Consider the following 23,930-nt stretch of genomic DNA (forward strand, 5'->3'; position numbering starts at 1 on the left):
GAGAGTGGGCTCAACAGAGGAACCTTTAATTAACAGAAATCCTTAAAATATTATTATATCAATACCATAATAAAATTAAGAAAAAACTATCCAAAGGATAAGCAAAGGTAGTGTAAAGAGAAGATTTAACAGTACTCAGTTTTTACTCATTTTGGTATTATAAAACAACTACATACACATATAAAATCTCAGCAGTCACATAACAAGAATATTTTTTTCTTAAATTCTGTATTTTTAAAAACCACAAGATGGCAGTCTTTCCCTGAAGACTTTGTTTAGAAAGACGGGGGGAAAACATCAACTGTAGGAGAAAAAAAAAATTTCCCATACAGTCATTAATTTGAAACAAAAATGCCTAATTCATAAAAGTGCTGGGTCCTAAAGCTAGGAACACCATAGAAAAGAATCAATACTTGTGTAAGAGCCATTACTTTACCCCACAATATAAATGACCAGAGCTGGAAGGGAGAAATAGCGCAATACATTGGATTTTAAAACACAATCATATTTTATAGTGAATTGCAGAATATTTACAAAAGCTACTGACTCAAAATTACTTAACAGTTACAAAATTCTTCTGCATCACTGACTAATATTTAAGTCAGTAAATATTAGGAGGGGCTTCCCTGGTGGCTCAGTAGTAGTAAAGAATTCACCTGCCAATGCAGGAGACATAGGTTTGATCCCTGGTCCGAGAAGATCCCACATGCCACGGAGCCAACAGCCCCTGCGCCACAACTACTAAGCCAGTGCTCTAAAGGCCAGGAACCTCAACTGAAGCCTGCGCCCTAAAGCCCCTGCTCCGCAACAAAGAGAAGTCACTGCAGTGAGAAGCTTGCACATGGCAACTACAGAGAACCCCTCCTCGCCACAACTAGAGAAAAGTCCACACAGCAATGAAGACCCAGCACAGCCGAAAATAAATAAATAAAATTATTTTTAAAGATCATGCAGGAAGTCTTGGTCTAATTACCAGCACAGGGTCAAAGTCTAGAAACCTGCAAAACTGACATCATATAATATACACATGTGAGCATGCCTCACCTAAGCACAGAATAACATCTGACAATGCTCTGAACAAAGAATAATTTAGACAGGAATCCAAAGCTACGAGGAAGTATCACTTAAGGCATCGGTGGGCATTTTTCTGCGACTGTACTTCCTAACTGAATTTCTTCAGTTACTGACCTGCTTATTCAAAGATTTTCTCATACATGCACATGCTGAGTATAAGTCAGAACACACCCATTTACTGGAGGTGTTTACCTAAGAACCAAAACTTTAAATTGCAACAACAACAAAAAAAGGTTTATAAAACACAGCTAACGCTCTAAATAACAATCTCCTCCCTTAACAAACAAAATTACTTTGATTTCAAGTAAGCTTGAATTTCAGTCATAGAGAAGGAAATAGCAACCCACTCCAATATTCTTGCCTGGGAAATCCCTTGGACAGAGGAGCCTGACAGGATGCAGTCGGTGGAGTTGCAGAGTCAGACACAACTTAGGGACTAAATAAGCTTGAATTTCATTCATAGCAAGTAACCAGGTCTAATCAAATATCTGACCATTAAAAAAATAATCAGCTGGAAAGGCTACATTTACAGTACTGTTATTCCATCTCAGTGGATCAAGAGAAACAAACATAATAACTTCAATAATGGACTTCCCAATAGAACCTGGTACCTAAATCTGGGACCTGTTCTTATATCGCCTGAGGCTTGTAGGACTAAATAACCTAAATACAATTCATTACCTGCTACTTTCTGAATTACTCCTGACCACCTCTGACTACCAAGAAAACCACTGCTTTAATCATCTTGGTTTTTCAACCTGCCAACTCTTTGAACTTGGCTAGTTTTAGGACCAGCATTTCAACCCTGGCTTTGGCACTGAGCTGCCTGGCTCTCAAACTCTGTGTCTGTTTGCTGAGGACTCTGCACTACCTTTTCTCCTCGGATGACAAGTATCCCACTCCCTCAGTAGCCTTCATTTGTTTAAGTGGACTCCATTCCAGACTACTCCCACCAATAAATAAATGGAGATTAGAAAATGCAACCAATTACATAATTGCTGGAAAACGAATGCTTAACTGAGCTCCTAGGGGATATCCATCATTGGCAGGCAGTAACTGTAGAGCACATTCTAACTAAAGTCACATCACATACCCACAACACACAGAAAATCACTAGTAAGACCTAGTATGTATATAATAATGACTTAAAAGTAAATTATGAATCATACTGTAGTTGTAAAACCTGAAAAATTAAGTTGACCACTTAAATAGGGAATAAAGAATTAGTCTGAACCAGAAATTAAGCAGAACTAGAGGGACAAATACATACTAGAACGTGATCTGAAACTTGTTACAGAACAGCTTTAATTAGTCAGGTATTGGCAACTTCCCTGGTGGCTCAGACAGTAAAGCGTCTGCCTATAATGTGGGAGACCCAGGTTCAATCCCTGGGTTGGGATGATCTCCTGGAGAAGGAAATGGCAACCCACTCCAGTATTCTTGCCTGGAAAATCCCATGGACAGAGGAGCCTGGTAGGCTACAGTCCATGGGGTCGCTAAGAGTCGGACGCGACTGAGCGACTTCACTTCACTTGGCAACCTACTGCCGTTCCGTTAACATTTCACCGGTCAGTTTACACATACAGCACAATGCTCAGCTGAATGAATTCTCTAGCTTGACTAGTAACACAACCCCAAAAGTCCCTGAATTCAGGTTCTCTAAACCACCTACTACATACCCATGAATGAAGAATCCATGTTCATTTTTAGGACAGGATTTATACATTTGGGTTTGGCTTCCTTCTTTCACAAGTGCCATTAATTTTCCATTTTTCCACAAATACTTTTGTCCTTATTCATTGATTCTCATATATGGAAATATAAGTAACAAAGTGTTACATTAAACAATTCAAAATAAGAGACCTAAATGGTAAGATGGTCTCTTAGTTGATAGAATAGTTACATAACTAGAAGAAGGTATACAAAATTACTTTCTGGATATTAAATGGCATTTCCATGAAATTTACCAAAGGTTATTATACTGCAAGTATACAAGAATAGATAAGGGCAAGAAAACTAGGGGATTCCCTAGTGGCTCAGATGGTAAAGAGTCTGCTTGCAATGACAGAGAACTGGGTTTAATCCCTGGGTTGGGAAGATGCCCTGGAGAAGGGAATGGCTACCCACTCCAGTATTCTTACCTGGAAAATCCCATGGACAGAGGAGCCTTGGAGGGCTATAGTCCATGAGGTCGCAAACAATCAGACACGACTGAGCAACTAAGGCACACACACACACAAATGTTTGCTAAATTAATAAAATCTGTTGAAGATGTGTATTCTTATGAAAAAAATACATCCAAACTGTAATAATTATAGACTTTAGAATTCTGATTTTTAAAAGCCACACATCGTGGGGGCGGGGGGGCGGGGAACAGGCAAGAAACACTCATGTTTCTAAAGATAAAAACAGAAATACAAGTATTGGGTCTTTTAAATTACTGCCTTCACATGTCAGACAACAGCTTACAGAAACCAGAAAGGAACCACTCTCAGGCATGTTTTAAACCCCACTCATAATATTCCATAGCAAAATACTAGGCAACTCTGGTTGCTCAGATTACTTACTTGGATTTTGAAAAGCTATTACAGATTGTCAGGTTCATCTTATTTAAGAGTAGCTACTGAACAAATTCAGACTGAATAATGTTCCTGATTTTTAATCTCCTAGATGGAAATGAGACTACGAAGGAAAATGAAAGACCAACAAAAACAAAACACGCCAATGATTTCTCAGCAGGTGTCCAGCTACCTTTCTTAACTCAGCACTCATCACCAGCATTTACTTCAGGACCACTCTTACTTAGAAAAACAAATTACAGGGAATGAAAGGGAAAAGTCATTTAGTTTTTTACCTTCAATCAGGTAACAAGAACCATTCTTTATAAAATTATTTTCAATCATATCCACAAAGGCTTTTTAAATCCCTCAAAATAGACCCACTCTACATGGAGAGTCAGGCTGATCAGGCCCAGCTCTTTGAGCTCTGGTGTTAATATACAGTAAGGTTCTTCTTAACAGCTTGTCTGATGGCAGCTGAACACCGCTTAACACTAATGCAATTATTCAATGACTATCAAATAATCCAGCTTCTAAGGCGCTTTTCATCCCAGAGTTCAGAATCAACATGCCCTATACTATGTAGCCATGGTTCAGACTTTTAGTGCAAAAATAAACTTTATTTGGGGCTTCAGTTCAGTTCAGTTGCTCAGTTGTGTTCAACTCTTTGCGACCCCATAGACTGCAGCACGCCAGGCCTCCCTGGCCATCGCCAACTCCCGGAGCTTACTCAAACTCATGTCCATTGAGTGGGTGATGCCACTCAACCATGTCATCCTCTGTCGTCCCCTTCTCCTCCTGCCTTCAATCTTTCCCAGCATCAGGGTCTTTTCAAATGAGTCGGCGTGGGATCAACTGTGAGGAGATACCCCACATCCAAGGGCAGAGAAGGCCCAGCAAGATGGTAGGTGCTGGAGCGGAGGCTCCATGGCGGCTGTGCGGCTGGAGAGTGGCTCTGAGGGGATACCCCACGTCCAAGAACAAAGGAGACACCCCAGCAAGATGGTAGGAGGGGCAAAATTGCATTTAGAATCAAACCCCATACCCGCCAGAAACGCTCAGAGGGCTCAAACCTTTTGCGCACCAGGACCCTGAGACCCCACAGAGACTGAGACAGAACTGTGTTTGGGCTTAAGATAAAGGTTATTAATATGCCCAAACAAAAACCTTCTGTCCTGAAACTGAGTAATCTATCTAAAGTAATAGACTCAAACTGCATATTAAATGCATCTGCCCCAACATTCATTCATCAGCCTCAATACTGTCCTCAAAGTATCTTCCCTTCCAAAGGGAGAAGGGATGTGATCCACAATATTTCTACCAAGGAAAATTAATTACAAACTAAGTATAATTTAATATACCATGTCACCAAAGTCATGTGATCACAATTTCCATTAATAAGGGTATCCTCGGACACAAGCAAAAAGACTAAGATGCTTCTGCACAAACCCAAAATGGATAATTTCTGGTGGTAATAAAATTCTGCTTCTCATTCAATAAACTGAGAACCTGGGAATTCTCTGGTGGTCCAGTGGTTAGGACTCCATGCGTCTACCGTAGCGGGCATGGGTTCCATCCCTGGTCCAGGACCTAAGATCCCACAAGCCAAGTGGCGTGGCCAAAAAATAAACATAAATAAATAAACTGAGCAGTCAACAGATTAGCAACAACCCAATCAAAATCAGGTAAACTCTAATTGCAATCAGATTAAAATTAGGAAAAACATTAAGCAAGATCAACACTGGACCACAGAATTTCTCTGAACAAAAGAAATACACTGACATAAAGAGACACAAGAGAGAGGAATGGACAAATACAGTTTAAGTTCTAACAAAAAAGTGACTTACTGGGGGAAAAAACAACCAAAATCACAACTTTGTTATGCTAGGTCACTGATCTGGGTGTGTGGAAACTAGTAATGAACAAAACATATCGAGTCCCTGATCTTAAGGAAGGTACATTATACTGGTGCTAAGTGCTAAGTCGCTTCAGTCGTGTCCTACTGCTCGACCCCATAGACAGCAGCCAGCCAGGCTCCCCTGTCCCTGGGATTCTCCAGGCAAGAACACTGGAGTGGGTTGCCATTTCCTTCTCCAATGCAGGAAAGTGAAAAGTGAAAGTGAAGTCGCTCAGTCGTGTCCGACTCTTAGCAACCCCATGGACTGCAGCCTTCCAGGCTCCTCCATCCATGGGATATTCCAGACAAGAGTTCTGGAGTGGGGTGCCATTGCCTTCTCCAACATTATACTGGGGAGAGACACAAATACAAATACAGCAGGGATAATCAATATTTCAAAGAAAAATAATTCAGAATAAAGAGTTAGAGAAAGGGTAATCATTTTATATAGTGTGCTCAGAAAGAGACTGATTTTATGTCACCAGCCATTTTTCACATCAGAAAAATCACTTTTCAAACCCAGATTTTATCCAGCTATACAATTACTATCATTAGTTATTTCACTGCTCCTCTATGGGTTATGCACAACCCAATCTAAAGAGAAAATAGTCTCCTACAAAAATGGTTATACTGCTACTGCTAAGTCACTTCAGTCATGTCCAACTCTGTGTGACCCCATAGACGGCAGCCCACCAGGCTCCCCCGTCCCTGGGATTCTCCAGGCAAGAACACTGGAGTGGGTTGCCATTTCCTTCTCCAATGCATGAAAGTGAAAAGTGAAAGTGAAGTCGCTCAGTCGTGTCTGACTCTTAGCGACCCCATGGACTGCAGCCTACCAGGCTCTTCCGTCCACGGGATTTTCCAGGCAAGAGTACTAGAGTGGGGTGCCATTGCCTTCTCTGAAAATGGTTATTACTAAGTCAATAATTATTTTGGGGAAGCCTAGAGAGTGCTAGGAAATGTGCTGATACAAGAAGAAGCAAAATCAGACTCCATCCCTGTGCACAGAGATTCCAGTCCAGTAGGGGAACCAATGAATCACATAAAATTGTCTTAACAAATCAAACCTATCAGCCACATCCCTAAGAAACAGAAAAAAGTACACAGTGCTGATAGAGTACATAATGTAACTTCCAAGTAAAAATGGCACATTAAACATGGCTCCACTATTACCCCATCCAGAAACACAACAACTGAGTAACAAACTGACAAGGAAAGAACAAAATTTTAGAAGCTAAAATCAGATGAGTGAAAATGAGCTTAGCCAACCCTAGAGGGCCAAATCTCAAGCCAGACACAGGGCTATGTGAGAAATAACCTAATTTATACTGCAGATACTGTTGATACCCCAGTAACCTGAAGTAGGACTAGATGAAAATCTATTTGAGAGGCTAAGCAGACCATACTCTACGTTCCTGGGCCAATGGCTCCTCATTCACCAGGATGAAAAAGGGAAAGTTTACTCTCTGAGGAGTAAAACAGAACCTCAGACCTGGCGCCACCTGAACAGCCAAAGGCAGCACTATCATACTGAAAAGGCAGAATTCCAGTGGACTTTTACAGACGCTGATGTTGCCTCTCGATCTCCCTCAACTTAAAACACACTGTACAGGCAAAACCCAGGACAGAAGACTGGAAGACACTGACACTAGTGTTTCCAGCTAAATGACTGCACTGTTACACAATGATGGTTAGTCAAGAAGCTCCATTCATGCATACAGCTTCCCACTTTTAGAGCCCTGCTTCTGAATATAAAGGACATGTAACAGTCATCAGACCTTTGAGAAAAGCTCTCACTGTAAACTGACTCACCCAATGTCCATTCCACCCTCCTAGTTGTAAACTACATTTGCCAGAATCTCTTGCAGCTAGGATTCTGGATGCAAAGTATATACTTGCTGCTGCTGCTGCTGCTGCTGCTGCTAAGTCACTTCAGTCGTGTCTGATTCTGTGCGACCCCATAGATGGCAGCCCACCAGACTCCCCCGTCCCTGGGATTCTCCAGGCAAGAACACTGGAGTGGGTTGCCATACATCCATAATATAAAAGAAGGAAGTATCATGGGGCTACCTTCCTAGTATTTGTGGCAATTTCTCTGCTGACAAGCACGGTCAACACCACATACATTACTATAGTAATTTTGAAATCAGGAACTCGTTCCTCCAATTTTGAGACTGTTTTGGCTATTCTGGATACCATGGATTTCCATTTACATTTTAGGCTTAGCATGACAATTTCTACAAAAGAGACAAATGTGATCCTGAGAAGAGATTGCATTGAATCTGTGGGTCAGTTTGGGGAGAATTGCCAGCTTAACAATATTAAAGTGTCCAGAGACAGCTGTGGGCTTAGGAAGCCTTTGGGCAACCTGTCTGCTGATGGGTGGGGCTGTGTGCCCCACTGGTTATTTGCTAGGCCTGAGGAGTCAGAGCTTACAGGCTGCTGAGTGGGGCCAAGCCTTGGTGATGGCGACCCAGGCAAGATGTCCACCTCAAGGAGAGTTTGTGCAGACGGATACTCCTGATATGTTCACTATCAGATTTTATGACTCCAGAGTGAACCACAGGAGGCCCCCATCTCCACAGGAGACCCTTCAAGACCAGTAGCCTCAGATTCAAGATGTCCAGCTCCTCCCGGGCAGACAGTGGCTGAGATGGTCATCACCTTCCACAAGTACTCCAAAACAAAAGGATATGTCCTACAAACTCTTTAACTTTTCAGTCATTAGTACTTCTTAGTAACAACAAAAGCTAGAAAACTGTAGAGCATGCTTTCAAAATCCTGAGGCAATATTCTTTACAACTTAGAATTCTACACCCAAAGTATCAATGCTTATGCAATGCAACTAGACAAGAAAAAAGCACAGATGCCAAATTATATTTCTATAATAAGATAAAACTAATAGAAAGCCTCCTGATTCCTACTGACTCGATGTCTTAACAACTGATATCATCTTTCTTCATAATTAAAACTAAATAAGTTGGGGGGGAGGGCCGGAAAGCAAGGGAATTCCAAAAAAAAAAAATCTACTTCTGCTTCATTGACTATGCTAAAGTCTTTGATTGTGTGGATCACAACAAACTGTGGAATATTCTTAAAGATATAAGAATACCAAACCACCTTACCTGCCTCCTGAGAAACTGGTATGCAGGACAAGAAGCAACAGTTAGAACCAGACATGGAACAATGGACTGGTTCCAAATTGGGAAAGGAGTACGTCAGGGCTGTATACTGTCACCCTGCTTATTTAACTTATATACAGAGTACATCATGCAAAATGCCAGGCTAGAGGAATCACAAGCTGGAATCAAGATTGCTGGGATAAATAGCAACAACCTCAGATATGCAGATGACACCACCCATATGGCAGAAAAAGAAGAGAAACTAAAGAGCCTCTTGATGAAGGTGAAAGAGGACAGTGAAAAAGCTGGCTTAAAACTCAAACATTCAAAAAACTAAGATCATGGCATCTGGTCCTATCACTTCAAAGCAAATAGATTGGGAAAATGCGGAAACTGTGTCAGATTTCATTTTCTTGAGCTCCAAAATCACTGCAGACGGTGACTGCAGCCACGAAATTAAAAGGCGTTTATTCCTTGAAAGAATAGCTATGTCAAACCTAGACAGTGTTTCAAAAAGCAAAGACATCACTTTGCCCAAAAAGGTCCATATAGTCGAAGCTATGTTTTCCCAGTAGTCATGTATGGAAGTGAGAGATGGACCATAAAGAAGGCTGAGTGCCAAAGAACAGACGCTTTTGAACTGTGGTGCTGGAGAAGACTCCTGAGAGACCCTTGGACAGCAAGGAGATCAAACCAGTCAATCCTAAAGGAAATCAACCCTGAATATTCATTGGAAAGGCTGGTGCTGAAGCTGAGGCTCCAATACTTTGGCCACCTGATGTGAAAAGGCTGACTCACTGGAAAAGACCCTGATACTATGAAAAATCAAGGGCAAGAGAAGGGGCCACAGAGGATGAGATGGCTGAATGGTTTCACTGACTCAAGGGACATGAGTTTGAGCAAACTCAGGGAGATAGTGATGCATGGACACAGAAGCCTGGTGTGCTGCAGTTCATGGGTTCACAAAGAGTCTGACATAACTTAGTGACTGAACAGCAACAACAAGTAAGTGGGGAAAATACTATTTTCATAGGTAATCAAAAGGAAAAGCAGTACAGGAAAGGAAAACTATAGAACACTACTGAGTTGTGTTGAGGATTATGTTCACAGAATATAGGCCTCTCTGCTGTAACACAGTATGTGTTTCTGAAAACTCTTGCACATTAAAAATAAGAGAATGGGGAAAATAAGGTTGGAACCAATCATTCAAAAGTTACACAGCCATGTAACCAACGCACCAGGAGTAACATAATTAGTACCCCAGGAGACAGATGGTTTGGGCAATGCAAACAGTCAGTTTAGTGCGGCCAGAGCTGCCTCAAGAGATCTCAGAGATGTACAACATCAGAGAGGCCTTGCTGATCTGCAGGAACTGAGACATTAGAGACAGAAATAGACTGAATACAACCAAGGCTATAAAAACAAAGGTAGAGTACCTCTGGGGGAGGGAATCCTGGGTGCAAGATCCTTAACTTTGTTAAAATGGAATTGAAGTCAGAGCATTCTTTTCCTCTGAACTCTACTCTTGATATTCTGACTCTCCTTTACTAGGAAAAGTCACATAGAAATCAATACAACCTCCAATTATAATTATACCATTTCTCTATTTACCAGGCTGCTGCTGCTGCTGCTAAGTCGCTTCAGTCATGTCCGACTCTGTGCGACCCCAGAGACGGCAGCCCACCAGGCTTCCCACATACGAGCAAATGGTGCTCCAGGAGCATTTGCAGCAGAACACCATTCATTAATACTTTATATACCAAAAGCTGACCTAAAGCTAATCTCAACTAAAATAAAATGCATGACTATTAGGAGGAAAAGAGGAAGAAAAATTTGTATTATGAAGAACAGAATGAGAAAACTCAATTCTTCATCTTCCATAGATGGGACTGAATAAAAAACTTCATGTTTGGAGGGGAGGGAGCAAAGCCAAGTATGGTATAAGCTGAAGCCAGCGAGTCACTCAGGAGCCAGCTCATGAAGGGCAGAACATTTAGGTAGAATGACCATTATGTCCAAGTCTGTCTAGGGCAATTTCCATGGGCACCAGTTGTCCCAGCATAATTATCAATAGCTCTCTCTTTCACACACAGAAAGAAGTATCCCTGTTTGGATGCTAAATTATATGTCAATCTATTAGGTGATACTGAGGAGTTTACTCTTTACTCTAGAAGCCAGTCCTGGAAGCTACTTAAAAGTGTCTTAGACAAAGGCAGTGAAACAATCACATTTTTTAGTGCAGAATCTTAGAGGGATAAGTGTTCTGGTACCCTATCCAATGTTTGGCTACATAAACATCAAGTAAAAATCTACTTTAAATCGACCTCTAAGAACGTCTTCTTCCTTTCACATCAAGCAGCCTTTGTGACCTACGTGTTTATTCCCATTTCTTCCTTAATAATGGTCAGTGGCCTTTGACTAGCATTAGATGCTTCTCAGTCAACAATACGCTCCCATGAAGGAAAGTCAATGGATACTTTTTAGGCCTTATCAAACCAGCACTGCACTAACATTCCTTTGTAAATCTCCTTGTTCCATGACTCAAGTCTGGGCCTAATTCTCTTGCTATTACTTATTATCTTAGCTGTAGGTTTTCCATCCTCTACCTCATCCTCACATGTAGACGTTTTCCATGTCTGACTTTGTCCTTCTCTCTCTTTACCCCTCAATATCAGGCTCCAAAAACTGTATCTCCAATCAAGTCTCTCCTCAGAGCTCCAGAGAAGTCCTCCAAATTGCTGGCATCTCCACCTAGCAATCTAGCAACAACTAACTGACTAACACCATTAACTTCTCATTAATTCTGAGTAGGACGCTTCACATCTGGTCCTTTCCTGCCAGTCTCTGTTAAGAGCAACTCCATCACACCAAGCGCCCATGCATGGAAGCCATCACCCAAGACTCCAATTTCCCTAACCTCGCACACTCAGTACCTCTTCAATCCACCTCTGCCCTTTCCCACTTCCTACCTCAGTTCAGGAGCCATGACCCCACATGCTCATACTAATATTTCTACCTCTACTCTTTTTTTCCTCCACACAAAAGGCAGACTGATCATGTCAGTCTTCTGCCTGAAATTCTTGAGGCTCTTCACTACCTAAAGTCAAATTCTCCCTCACCTCGTTTTTATATACATCTATACAGCTCGAGTTTGCCCTTCTAAAGTCTTCCATTTAGAAGTCAATTCTACTTAGATCTCAACATTCAGCTCAGATTTCCCTGCCTCCCCCAATTCTACTTAGATCTCAACATTCAGCTCAGATTTCCCTGCCTCCCCCAATTCTCCTCAGCAGCAGCTTTACAAGCTCCTACTCTGCCCTGGGTGGTTGGCAGCCCCATCCCCCACAGCATGAGGATACTGCTATCACAGCACTGATTACATCGCATTAGCACGCGCTTATGTGCTCAGTCGCTAAGTCATGTCCGAATGTTTTGTGACCCCATGGACTGTGGCCCACCAAGTTCCTCTGTCCATGGGATTTCTCAGACAAGAATACTAGAGTGGGTTGCAATTTCCTCCTCCAGGGGATCTTCCCAACCCAGGGATCCAACCTGTGTCTCCTACATTGGCAGGCACATTCTTCACAACTGAGCCGCCAGGGAAGCCTGGATATGTATTAGCATATCGCCTTAGTATTTCAAACAGCTGCCTCAGTTACTTCACCAGTTTCCTCATCCTTTGAACAAGGTTATCGTAAGGCTTAAAAGACAGTATTTGTAAAGCATCTAGCACAGTATCTGGCAAACACAAGAAGCACAAAATAAACATTAGCTCTTTTTGTCCTGCATCTTGCACATGTATTCTAATCTCTCTAGGTCTCAATTTCTGAACCCACCAAGTGGGCTGGATAAACCTGATGATCCAAGTCTCCTCCTAGCAGTAAAAATGCTGTAATTCTATAAATGCAATAAATGCAAATGCAGTAAAGGGTAAATTTTATTTTAAAAGGACAAAGTAAACATACTAGCTAGGGATAGTCTCACTTTCATTCAGGTCTACAGCAAAGACATCAGCAAAAACCTAAGACTGTGACCCAAATGTGAATCTTTACTCCTTTATGCTTGCAACATGACCGTAATAATAAAAATGATCAAGAACTAAAAGAAACCCCCAGAACTAAAAATAAATTCTCTGAAACAAGAAAAGTACACCCATATACTGTCAGTGGAATCAAAAATTGGCAAAGTTATAATTACTTTATGCAGTGGTTAACATTTAACCAATAAATTAGTTAACATTTAACCATTTTTAGGTTAACCAGGAGGAAAAAAAATCTTACACTGTCAGCAAGTGAGAAGATAAATCATGGCCCTCTATGACCTCTCAGAAATTAGGTAGATATAGCCACTGCAAAACCTACATCCTTGGTCACAGTAAACTAATCCTACCCTAAAGGCTGTTGATGTATCTTTAAAATGATGATACAGCACATGTACTGACATGTAAAGAAGTTCACAAAGCAGTGTAGCATGAAAGAAGGTTACGCATCAATATTTATCATGAACCCATTTTTGTTAATTATATGGATATAAACAGGAAAATTTATTTTCCATAGAGTACATATAATTTTTGTGTAGCAAAATATATACATATATATATATAAATTCCCCAACAATAACTGCCAAAGCACAAACCGTTTTATCAGAAAGATATACTGGGGGAGGTAGAGAGTTAAAAATTCCGATTAGGAAACCCTGAACCCCAGAAATAACTGGCAACTTCAGTTAAAGGGGGTCCTGTCACACAATTGATACTTAGGGCTCATTCTCACTGTGCGTGCAAGAAATACATCTTCAGTGATGATATAAAAGTCTGCTGCTGCTGCTGCTAAGTCGCTTCAGTCATGTCCGACTCTGTGTGACCCCATAGACGGCAGCCCACCAGGCTCCCCCATCCCTGGGATTCTCCAGGCAAGAACACTGGAGTGGGTTGCCATTTCTTTCTCCAATGCTTGAAAGTGAAAAGTGAAAGTGAAGTCGCTCAGTCGTGTCTGACTCCTAGCGACCCCATGGACAGCAGCCCACCAGGCTCCTCCATCCATGGGATTTTCCAGGCAAGAGTACTGGAGTGGGGTGCCATTGCCTTCTCCAATAAAAGTCTAAAGATACCTAATTCAAAAATACCTGTGGTGACGTCATCTGGACAAATGAAAAGAACAAGCATGTGGAGCGTATGGAGGGGAAAAACACGGAGCACGTTTTTATAGAGCTTCATCTTTCATTCCGTGTGTTTACTTCCTTGAATCTGGGTACACCAAAAGAATACCTAGTCCATCCTCCTAGTTTAAATAAACAACTCCAAAAGTTATCTTGCTTTACCAAACATCCTTTGAAAGCATGAGAAGGAAGCATCATGATGGTTTCATTACTTAGAACCTGTCGCCTAGACTTTAATACCAATTCTAGGCAGCAATCCTTCCCATTCTTCCCTTGAAAATTAAAGTGATATTTACCATGAAGTTGTATACCTCTCATATTAAGGCTAGGGAGTTACTGGCAACTTGTTTCTACCAGGGCAAATTCAGGACATAAACAGAAGACCAAGTAATACATGAGATCAAGGTTTTTGGAGGTTTTTTTTTTTCAATTAACTATACTACATACAAAGAAAAGTCCCTAGAGCAGATTTGCATTTATTATTTTAGATTTGAAAACTAGAAAATATGAATATTAAAACAACCTGCAAGATTGTTTAGTCTATGCACCTAAATTTTATTCTCTGTGACCAAAATATGTATAAAGTCAACAGAATGAGTATATACAGTAAGTCCAATATATAGTAAGTTCCTTTTCCCCTGAGGAAAGTAAGAGAAAAATAAATAGCTTATGTGATTTACATTGCATTTCAGTATGCTTCCTAATTTCTTCGAATTGCCAATCCTGCTAAAAACCCACCCATTAATATAAGACAAGTAAATGAAATACTAGAAAAAGGTCTGAGTTTCTTCATTCTTCCTGAGATTCAGAAAACGACTACTTACATCTTATCCCAATTATTCAGATGAGGAAATGAAGGTTCAAAGAACTGAAGTTACCTGTCCCAAATCACAAAAAGTAAGAAGTACTACTGTATCTCAGGCTATCATGAGACACATGATTGACAAGTGTCCCAATCATACTTGTAAGTAGCACATCAGCACCTGCACACAATTTTTAATGAAGACACACAAATCCAAATTTTCCAACAGAAGTTTCCCTACTAATGTACTGACAAAGCAAAAGTCAGAAGAATGTCATTTTCCTGAAGGAATATACTATGTAGGCTTGATCCCCTCAACCTGAAACCTATCCCACTCAAAATTTGCTTGGGGATGGAAGTAGGAAGCCTACATATTTTCAGATGCATATGCAGCATGAAAAAATACAACCAACATTAAACTTTATTCTGTTTGGAGAAAAGACATTCTTTTCACAAAATTATATTTAAAAAGCACCAACTTTTGAAAAGATATGAAATTCCACTTTAACAAAACATTTGTCCAGTACCTCAAAGATTAATATGAAAAAACGCTGGCTTTGAAGCCTAATATCTATAATATACTAAACTAAGTTTCCTGGGATATCCTTTTAAATTTTTTTTTAAATGAAGAAATGTAAGTTGACTTGCTCAGCATCTCAAACAATCCTACAGCATCCATTGTATTAGTTACATTCCAGTGAGAAAGCTGAGCGCAGAAGAATTGATGCTTTTGAACTGTGGTGTTGGAAAACTCTTTAGAGTCCCTTGGACTGCAAGGAGATCCAACCAGTCCATCCCAAAGGAAATCAGTCCTCGGTGTTCATTGGAAGGACTGATGTTGAAGCTGAAACTCCAATATTTTGGCCACCTGATGTGACAAGCTGACTCATTTGAAAAGACCCTGATGTTGGGAAAGACCGAAAGCAGGAGAAGGGGACGACAGAGGATGAGATGGTTAGATGCCATCACCAACTCAATGGACATGAGTCTGGGTGAACTCCAGGAGTTGGTGATGGACAGGGAGGCCTGGCGTGCTGCTATTCATGGGGTCGCAAAGACTCGGATATGACTGAGCGACTGAACTGAACTGAGCTCGCATTTCCACTTTCCTAATTATTCATAATTCTGAAAAAAGAGAAAATCACTATAGAGTTAATTTTGCATCAAGTTTGAATATCTACTATGAATCAATCAATCAAATTTGTGTTTGACGAATAGAGTACAACTTCTAGAACCTGATAAGCCAAGTGAAGTTACTAAGCAGTCAATTAAAAAACATAATTCATTCCTTTCCTATACGTAAGTCCAGAGCTCTAACGCTTACGTTTTCATTAATTCATTTGGTGACAAAATTTGACCTGAATGGATATGAGGCTATTTTTAGACATTTTTCTCCACTTACTGTGACTATTAATATCTTTCCTTGCAGAAATATCTATTTCACAGAGTGCTACCCCAGACCCCACTGGGGGTGTCATATACAGTACATGCCTATTACCTTCTTACATTTGGAATTGCTTTTAATTCCAAATACATGTGGCCATGTGAGTTTTACATGAAAGACTGTGGACTTATACCACTGAAGGAAAAAAAAGTATGTATCCATGTAATTAGTTACTAAACAATCATTCAACATTATTATCTCTTATATTTAGTTTTTCTGCATAATTAGCTAATACTGAAATTCTCAATTAAATCCATTTTTTATTTTTTGTTTAAAGTGTTGATTGATGGTATGCATCATCATTTTTTCCAAGTGTTCCCCAAAAACCTTCCAATGAAACATACTAAATAATTAGGCTTTAAGTTCAGTTTGGTAGCTCAGTCGTGTCCGACTCTTGGCAACTCCATGGACTGCAGCACGCCAGGCTTCCCTGTCCATCACCGACTCCCGGAGCCTACTCAAACTCATGTCCATCGTGTCAGTGATGCCATCCAACCATCTTATCCTCTTGTCGTTCCCTTCTCCTCCCGCCTTCAATCTTTCCCAGCATCAGGGTCTTTTCCAATGAATCAGTTCTTCACATCAGGTGGCCAATCACTCCTTCCAATGAATATTCAGGACTGATTTCCTTTAAGATGGACTGGTTGGATCTCTTTGTAGTCCAAGGGATTCTTGGAGTGAATCAAAGTAGCTGTATCTTAGATATGAGATCAGTTTCCATGCAAGAGACCACCTGCACAGAAACTGTTGTCAAATTCTTTCTAACAGGACAAGCATCTCCAAGAATTCTTCTGTCTTTGGACTTCCTTGGCAGTCCAGTGGTCAAGACTCCATGTTTCCACTGCAGGGCACATGGGTTCATCCCTGGTTGGGGACCCACACATGGAGAGGTGAGACTAAAACAAAGAATGCTAAAAATCAAAAAGGAACTAAGTAATTTTTGAATGTATAATTCTCTTGAGAGTTGTTTTCCTAACCTAAATACACCCAAATGATAAGACTAATTACAAAGACTGACTCCAAATAAGTTAGAGAAAATTATTCATAAATAAAAGAGTTCAATGGACCCAGATAATAAAACATTACTTCTTTGTCATCCTACAAATTATACTTCAATTACATTGCTCAAAATTAAATGATTTCCAAGACTTCCATGCATTGATCTCCCCACTATACTCTTGACCAAAAAAGCAGTTAACAACAAATAAACCCACAGGATCAAAGTGAACAGAAAAGGGCTCATTAGCAAACATTTCAACAAATTTCTAGTAGATGAAATGTAGATAAATGTACCTATCACAGATCATGCACACAAAGGCTACAAGAGAAAGTGAAGCAGAATTAAAATGATGATTAACCCATGAAACAGCTTTGCACCTCACCCTCTTGGGCACACCTTAACATAAATGCAGGCTTTCCAACAAGTGGGCCAAGAGTACATTCCATTCATATATAAAGAAGTCCTAATTTGCTCTTTCACTCAGAAAAGTACGAAGGAGCTACCTAAACAATCCAACATTCATTTTAAAGCATTACCTAGTCCTTCACTTGAAAATGTAGACTACCAGGGATCAGCAATTGACAAAAATTAGTAGGGGGAAAAAAAAAACCAACCGAAACAAAAGAACAAGTAACCAGGGAAGAAAAACAGATAATCCAATGAGCAGAAGAGAATTTTAAAAAGAAAACTAAATATTACCCTCAGACAGATAAAAGAAAATAATACATCTTTAAACAGATACAAGTTGAATACAGAGAAATATCTGTATAAAGATTTCTTGGAATTAAAAGTATGACTCTGCCTTTAAAATGTCACTACCGAGCTAGAGAAAAGCAAAGTGATCTCCAGAACAAAAAAATGATTATGAGAAAACAAGATACCCAAGACTTCAACATTCTAACAAGAGAGAACTAAGAAAATAGAACTCAAAAAACATATGGAATAAAGGTCCCAGAGCTAAATAAAGATCAAGCCTTGAAATAGAAAAGATGCATAACAACTACAATGCATAAGAGGATATACATATCTAAGACCTATCACCATGCAATCCCAGAAAACCAGGATAAAAGAAAATCCCAAAGCTTTCAGAGAGGAAAAGAAAATCAAAAGCAATTACCAAAAAAAAAAAAAAAAAATACTGTGACTGGCATTAGATAGACAGTAACAACTGGGGGCTAGAAGACAATGGGTCAGTATGATACCTTCCAAGCTGTGAGGAAAAATTCTGAAGTGCAATTTTATACCTAGCCCAACTATCAATCACGCATGAGACAAAAATTAGTTATTTTCAGACGTACAAGACTTGGAAAGTTTAACTCTTGCCATCTTTTCTGAATAAGTAACTTAAAGCTTCTCCCAGCAAAATGCATGAAGGAACCAAGGAACCAAAAATATGTGACACAGGAGGAAACTGGATCTAAATCAGGTATATTAGTCTGTTAGTTGCACACCATGTCTTAGGAGCAGGGAAAGGAAGTAGCCTCACATAATAAATATTATAACTGCTGCTGCTGCTAAGTCGCTTCAGTCATGTCCGACTCTGTGCGACCCCATAGACAGCAGCCCACCAGGCTCCCCCATCCCTGGGATTCTCCAGGCAAGAACACTGGAGTGGGTTGCCATTTCCTTCTCCAATGCATGAAAGTGAAAAGTGAAAGTGAAGTCGCTCAGTCGTGTCCGACTCTTAGGGACCCCATGGACTGCAGACTACCAGGCTCCTCCATCCATGGGATTTTCCAGGCAAGAGTACTGGAGTGGGGTGCCATTGCCTTCTCCAGATATCATAACTAGGTATCTTCAAAACATCTGAAGATACACTAAAGGAAAATTTCTCTTTAATCAGCAAGAAAGATGGAAGGCTATTTATTTAAGAACAAAAGGATTGAAATATCAAAGTAAAATGTGGCATGTTTTGAGTTGATACTTACTAAAAAAGAAAATATATCTGACTCTGACAAAAAAAATATATGCATAGGCTCTACATATATAAATATACAATAGATATATATCAAGCAATTTTTCTACCAAATCCCAGTAGACATCTAAAATACTGTTTTCAGTTGTCAAGTCCTCAGCGGAGAAGGCAATGGCACCCCACTCCAGTACCCTTGCTTGGAAAATCCTATGGACAGAGGGGCCTGGTGGGCTGCAGTCCATGAGGTCGCTAGGAGTCAGACACGACTGAGCGACTTCACTTTCACTTTTCACTTTCCTGCATTGGAGAAAGAAATGGCAACCCACTCCAGTGTTCTTGCCTGGAGAATCCCAGGGACGGGGGAGCCTGGTGGGCTGCCGTCTATGGGGTCTCACAGAGTCGGACACAACTAAAGCGACTTAGCAGCAGCAGCAGCAGCAGTATCTGTTTGGCCACCTCATGCGAAGAGTTGACTCATTGGAAAAGACTCTGATGCTGGGAGGGATTGGGGGCAGGAGGAGAAGGGGATGACAGAGGATGAGATGGCTGGATGGCATCACCGACTCGATGGACGTGAGTCTGAGTGAACTCTGAGAGTTGGTGATGGACAGGGAGGCCTGGCGTGCTGCGATTCAATGGGTCGCGAAGAGTTGGACACGACTGAGCGACTGAACTGAACTGAACTGAGTATCTGTTACCCTAGCATTATATCACATACACTGATTTCATTGATTCTACTAATGATACACATATTCTTCACTTTCTCATCTTGCTGAAACCAGCATGCATTTTACAATCCATGCAGAGCCTTCTACCACTACAGTCAGCCAGGTGGCAGTCTTGTTACTACGTAAAAAAAACCTTCCAGGTGGATGCCTTCTGGAAAGATAATAAAAGCACCAAAAATGTTTCAGATTATATGAAACACAATTCTTACTTACTTGCTGAGTATCTCCCCTACATTAACATAAGAGCAGTAACTTTTTTTTTTTTAATCCCTGTATCCTCCACATAAAACAGTGACTGGCACATAACAGATACTTGATCTGTGTCACAGTTAACATCCCTGAAACCAGGATGGGTACAACAGGATATGTCCTACATATTTGGCCCTGAAATTTCTTTTTTCTTAGTGGTACATATGATACTGGTGAATCACATAAGCAATAGCATCCAAGATAAGAAATTCAGTAACAACAAATTTGGAGGAAGAGGGGGGCAGCAGTGAGATTACTGACCCATTTCAAAAGCTGACTCCAAAGGATGAAAAATCCAGGAAACAGAAATACAAGTTTTTTTTGTGTTTTTTTTTTTTTTTTTTGGCCGAGAGGCAAGCGGGGATAATAGTTACCAGACCATCTCCCACCGAGGATGGAACCCATGTGTGCCCCATGCATTCTGCCATATTCAGCAGGATCTTAACCCCTGGACTGCCCAGGAAGTACCAGCTTATTATTTTTATTTTGTGGAACTAAATATTCAAAGAAATAAAAACAAAAAGAGCTAAATGTGATTTGTCTCCTGCAAAGAGTCAGGAGACATCATTTATCACTATAAGCCAATCTATATAGGATTTTAGTTTTACCAAGTGTACGTACTCTTTCTGAACCGTTTTTCAAATATCTAACATAGGGGAAGTTGAAATTCACATATACAAAACCACAGGGACCCAGACAGGGATATTTACATGGATGGAGACAGAAAGACACTCAGGGGAACACAAAGTAAAAGTCAGAACCAGGTATCTCCAGAAATTTCAATTGGCAAGAGGGGATGGAGACCAACGGAATTCTGGTGGCAAACAGTAATACTCTAAAGCGTGACATCAACACTAACTGCCTACTGGTGATAATTATGCCATTATTTTTTGCCTCACAAAGGCAAGGTAGGATCAGCAAAGTTTATCTCTGTGCCCTGGACTGATAATTCACACTCTCTTACGAGAATTAATTCCAAGCTTTCCTTCGTTCGATCCCTGGATTGAGAAGATCCCCTGGAGAAAGAAACAGCAACCCACTCCAGTATTCTTGCCCCTGGGAAATCCCATGGACAGAGGAGCCCGACGGGCTACAGTCCACCGGCTCGCAGAAGAGTCCGACACGAGTTAGCGATTAAACAGCAACAACTACAAACTCCCTCACCACAACTCTCCACATTTATACAACACCCCTTTCATCTGCTCTGGCCTGTCAACACGACAGTTGAGGGGACTGTGCTAGGTCTATCTTACATTCGAAAAATCAAGTGACTATTGCTTGGCGATGCAAAAGTTAGGCGAGAGGACTGTTGCCGGGGGGCGAGTAGGTGGTCCGGCGATCGGAGAGCAGTAGCCACACAGACAAGAACCCAGTTTGCGAAGTCCTGTGCAAAGCATCCAAGGACCCGCTTCTGTCTCCACAGAAAGGACACCTTTCCCCAAAGCTAACCAGCTTGAAAAACCCAACTTGCCAGAAGCAGACAGTGGCGCGCGGTTCAGACTCCTCCCCTCCCTCCGTGCGCAAGGCAGGCGCAGAACGAGCGCAAAATGTCACAGGGCCAAGACTAAGCGCGCCAAAGCGGGTCCCACCCCCGGGAGACCGGGACGCCGGAGGCAGGTCCCTCCCCTTCCTCTCTCTCGGCCCGCGCAGAGCTCATTCATTCTCCAAGCGGGCAGCGGGATCTCCCCAGACAGCCATTTCTGCACCGCAAACCCACCAGACGCTTTGTCTCCGGCCTGGCCGGAAACCGGGGCGCGCATTGAAGCGCGCGCCCTGACGCCACCTCCCCGCACCTGGCGCCCGCCGAGTCCCGGGGCGGAAAAGCCTTCTGGATCTTACGGTCCAAATCCCCAAGCCGGGCGCTCGTCGTTGGCGGGCCCACGCACGCACGCCGCCGGGTCCTACTAGGAATCCAAGATCGGGAAATGTGCATCCCCGTCCCACTATCACTACTGCTTGAGGGCTCTGCGCTTTTGCCCAGAATGAAAAACACTAGATTCTTTCTTCTTGGAGACCGAGACCCTGCCCGTTCCGAAGGGCGTGGGCACGCCGGCCCTCGCCTCCCGCCCGAGCTGCACCCCCCGGTCCGTGTGTGAGGTACAGCGGCCGCCAGGAGAGCACTCACTTGAGGAGCAGCTGGTCGTGCTCGGCCTTAAACTTGCCCAGCTCGATCTGCAGCTTCGCGCGCTCGCGGGCCGTGTCGTCGAGCGCGCGTCGCGCGTCGGCCAGCTCGGTCTCGTAGAGCGCCTTGAGGCCGGTAAGCTCGCGGCCGCGCACCTCCTCACGCTCCGTCACCTGCAGCTGCAGCGCGCTGTTCTCCGTCTCCAGACTGCGCACCTTGTCGATGTACACGGCCAGCCGATCGTTGAGCTCGCGCAGCTCTTCCTTCTCTTGGAGTCGCGACAGCCGCGTGGGGCTCAGCGGCGTGGCGGGGCCGCCGGCGCGACTGCCGCTCCGCGGCGGCACGGGGGTCGCTGTCGCCATGGCGATCGGCGGGGAGAGCGGAGCGCGGAGGCCGCGGGCAGCGCCGGGACACGGAGGGGGCTGCAGAAGGCGAAGCGGGAAGGAAGGCACGAACCGGCGACCCGCGCTCGCGGAGAGGCCGCCGTGGGGAGGAAAGACAGAGGACTAGGGGGTGGCGGGAGACGGGTTACAACACAAAGGGCAAAGGGGGAGGACCGCGAATCAATCAAACATAAAACGCCCTTTGTAAAAAAAAAACAATCACAGACACACACGCGCGCACACACACACACACGCTCGGGAAATACGGGACGAGGGTGCCCGAAAGGGCCGAGCAGAGTCCGCGCGCCGCCGCCACCGCCGAGTCTCCCGCCCGCAGCACTTTGTTTCCTCTCAGGCGGCGCAGAGCCGCGGGCGGGGGGTAGGAGGGCGGAGGAGCGGGCTGGCTGCGAGCCGCGGGGGGCGGAGGTGGCGGGGGCGGCGGCGCCGCGCTCCCTCCCCAAGATGGCCGGCGCGCTCCGGCATCGCCACGTGACCGTTGCTGGCCAACGAGGAGTCCGCAGCTCGGGGGCCGGGCCTGTAAATTCAAAATCGGGCCCTCAGGCAACCGTCGGCTCCGCGCGCCTGGCTGGGCGTGGCTGGGGAAAGGGCCGAGGGCGGCAGGGAGGGGCAACGGGGACTGCTCGCGCCGCGGCCCTGGGCCCAGCGCTGGCCGGGCCTTCCCCACCCCGCGGGGACCCCCTGGCGGGGCAGGGCCAGCGGATGGCGGGAAGGGGCCTAGAGGTTTCCGGGGCGGGTCCGTGCCACCACCCACACCCGGCAGTTCAGGGAAATTCAAAAGTAAACGTTTCTAATAGCCACACACAGAACTCGCAGAGGCTGGGATGACCGCGGGCGTTGTAACCTTATCCCGCCCCGCGAAGAAGGTTCGGAAAACGGTCTTGAGGCCGGACCGCGGTGGAGTTACGTAATGGGCGCTGACGACTCGCGTGCGGGTTCCAAGTGCAAACCTGTGCTTTTCTCAGTGGAAAACGTATCTGAACACCTTCCCATCAAATTGACACACGTGCGTCTTGAAGACAAGATAAAAACCGAAGAAGAAGTGCTGACAGGCGGTCCCTGTTCCGTTTCATTTCTTAACAACTTAGGGCCTTATAAAATCAAAACCTCACATGTGATATGATTAACACGTTACTAAGTATTTAACTGAGTGAGTCTGAGTGAACTCCGGGAGTTGGTGATGGACAGGGAGGCCTGGCGTGCTGCGATTCATGAGGTCGCAAAGAGTCGGACACGACTGAGCGACTGATCTGATCTGATCTGATCTGAAGTATTTAACACAAGCTGTTCATGCTCACGCTTCAGTAAAATCCAATGCATCGAAATCTAAACTTGTGAAAATATAAGTACTTTTTGCCTTAAAAGGGGAGCCCCTAAACTGTTGACCACAGTTCTAACAGAACGTCCATTAATCCCTTTGAGAGTTTTAAACTTTCATGTTTAACGTTTATTGAAATTTGC

General features: G+C 43.0%; 1 protein-coding gene across 1 annotated transcript in view; it reads right to left on the bottom strand.

Moving 5' to 3' along the window:
* The window catches only part of LMNB1 (lamin B1), a 52,784-nt gene extending 29,934 nt beyond the window's left edge, over window positions 1-22,850 (bottom strand). The window contains exon 1 of the mRNA XM_005887400.3: window positions 22,072-22,850. Within this exon, the coding sequence (XP_005887462.3) occupies window positions 22,072-22,430 (359 nt within the window). The 5' untranslated portion in view covers window positions 22,431-22,850. The remainder of the gene's footprint in view (window positions 1-22,071) is intronic.
* Window positions 22,851-23,930: the final 1,080 nt, after the last annotated feature.

The sequence above is a fragment of the Bos mutus genome, chromosome 7 (genome assembly GCF_027580195.1).
Source record: "Bos mutus isolate GX-2022 chromosome 7, NWIPB_WYAK_1.1, whole genome shotgun sequence".
NCBI lineage: Eukaryota > Metazoa > Chordata > Mammalia > Artiodactyla > Bovidae > Bos > Bos mutus.